The sequence below is a fragment of the Nanorana parkeri genome, unplaced genomic scaffold (assembly GCF_000935625.1).
Source record: "Nanorana parkeri isolate BGI_ZX_2015 unplaced genomic scaffold, ASM93562v1 scaffold2537, whole genome shotgun sequence".
NCBI lineage: Eukaryota > Metazoa > Chordata > Amphibia > Anura > Dicroglossidae > Nanorana > Nanorana parkeri.
The window spans coordinates 31,368-32,040 of NW_017308805.1; the positions used below are offsets into that span (position 1 = coordinate 31,368).

The window sequence follows — 673 nt, forward strand, 5'->3', positions numbered from 1 at the left end:
GGGGACATTAGAGTGTAAGCTCCTCTGTACAGAGACTGATGTGACTGTGGGGGGAGGGGACATTAGAGTGTAAGCTCCTCTGTACAGAGACTGATGTGACTGTGGGGGGAGGGGACATTAGAGTGTAAGCTCCTCTGTACAGAGACTGATGTGACTGTGGGGGGAGGGGACATTAGAGTGTAAGCTCCTCTGTACAGAGACTGATGTGACTGTAGGGGAAGGGGACATTAGAGTGTAAGCTCCTCTGGTGCAGCTCTCTCCATACAGCGCTACTGACAATGTTGGCGCTCTGCTGTTGCACTCACCGTCTCCGCTGACGTTCTCTTCGCACGAATACCAGATCCCGGCGTGGAAATATCGTTCCATGAACTTGTCGTCTCCGGTCTCCCAGGTGTACTGGACCGCGTTGCTGTTGTTGGTGTCGGAGCCGTTGAATCGGATGCAGAAGGTCGGCTTGTCTGTGGCGGGGCCCCGGCAGATCGGTTTGGGCACTTTGCGGGTCCCCTCACACCAATAGCTGCTGCTGAATGCGGTGATGGAGAAGAGCAGCGAGAGGAAGTTGAGGGTCAGCGCCAGGGTGGCTCTTCTCCGCCTGTCCATGTCCGATCCTGGGGACCCCGACCCCGGACTGAGGGGGGAGAGCCGATCCTAGGGACCCCGAAACCGGACGGAG

The 673-nt window shown here is 57.5% G+C and overlaps 1 protein-coding gene across 1 annotated transcript in view; it reads right to left on the bottom strand.

Moving 5' to 3' along the window:
- Positions 1-652, bottom strand: part of LOC108801862 (germ cell-specific gene 1-like protein) — an 18,627-nt gene extending 17,975 nt beyond the window's left edge. The window contains exon 1 of the mRNA XM_018573772.1: positions 274-652. Coding sequence (XP_018429274.1) covers positions 274-600 — 327 coding nt within the window. The 5' untranslated portion in view covers positions 601-652. The remainder of the gene's footprint in view (positions 1-273) is intronic.
- Between the last annotated feature and the right edge of the window lie 21 nt (positions 653-673).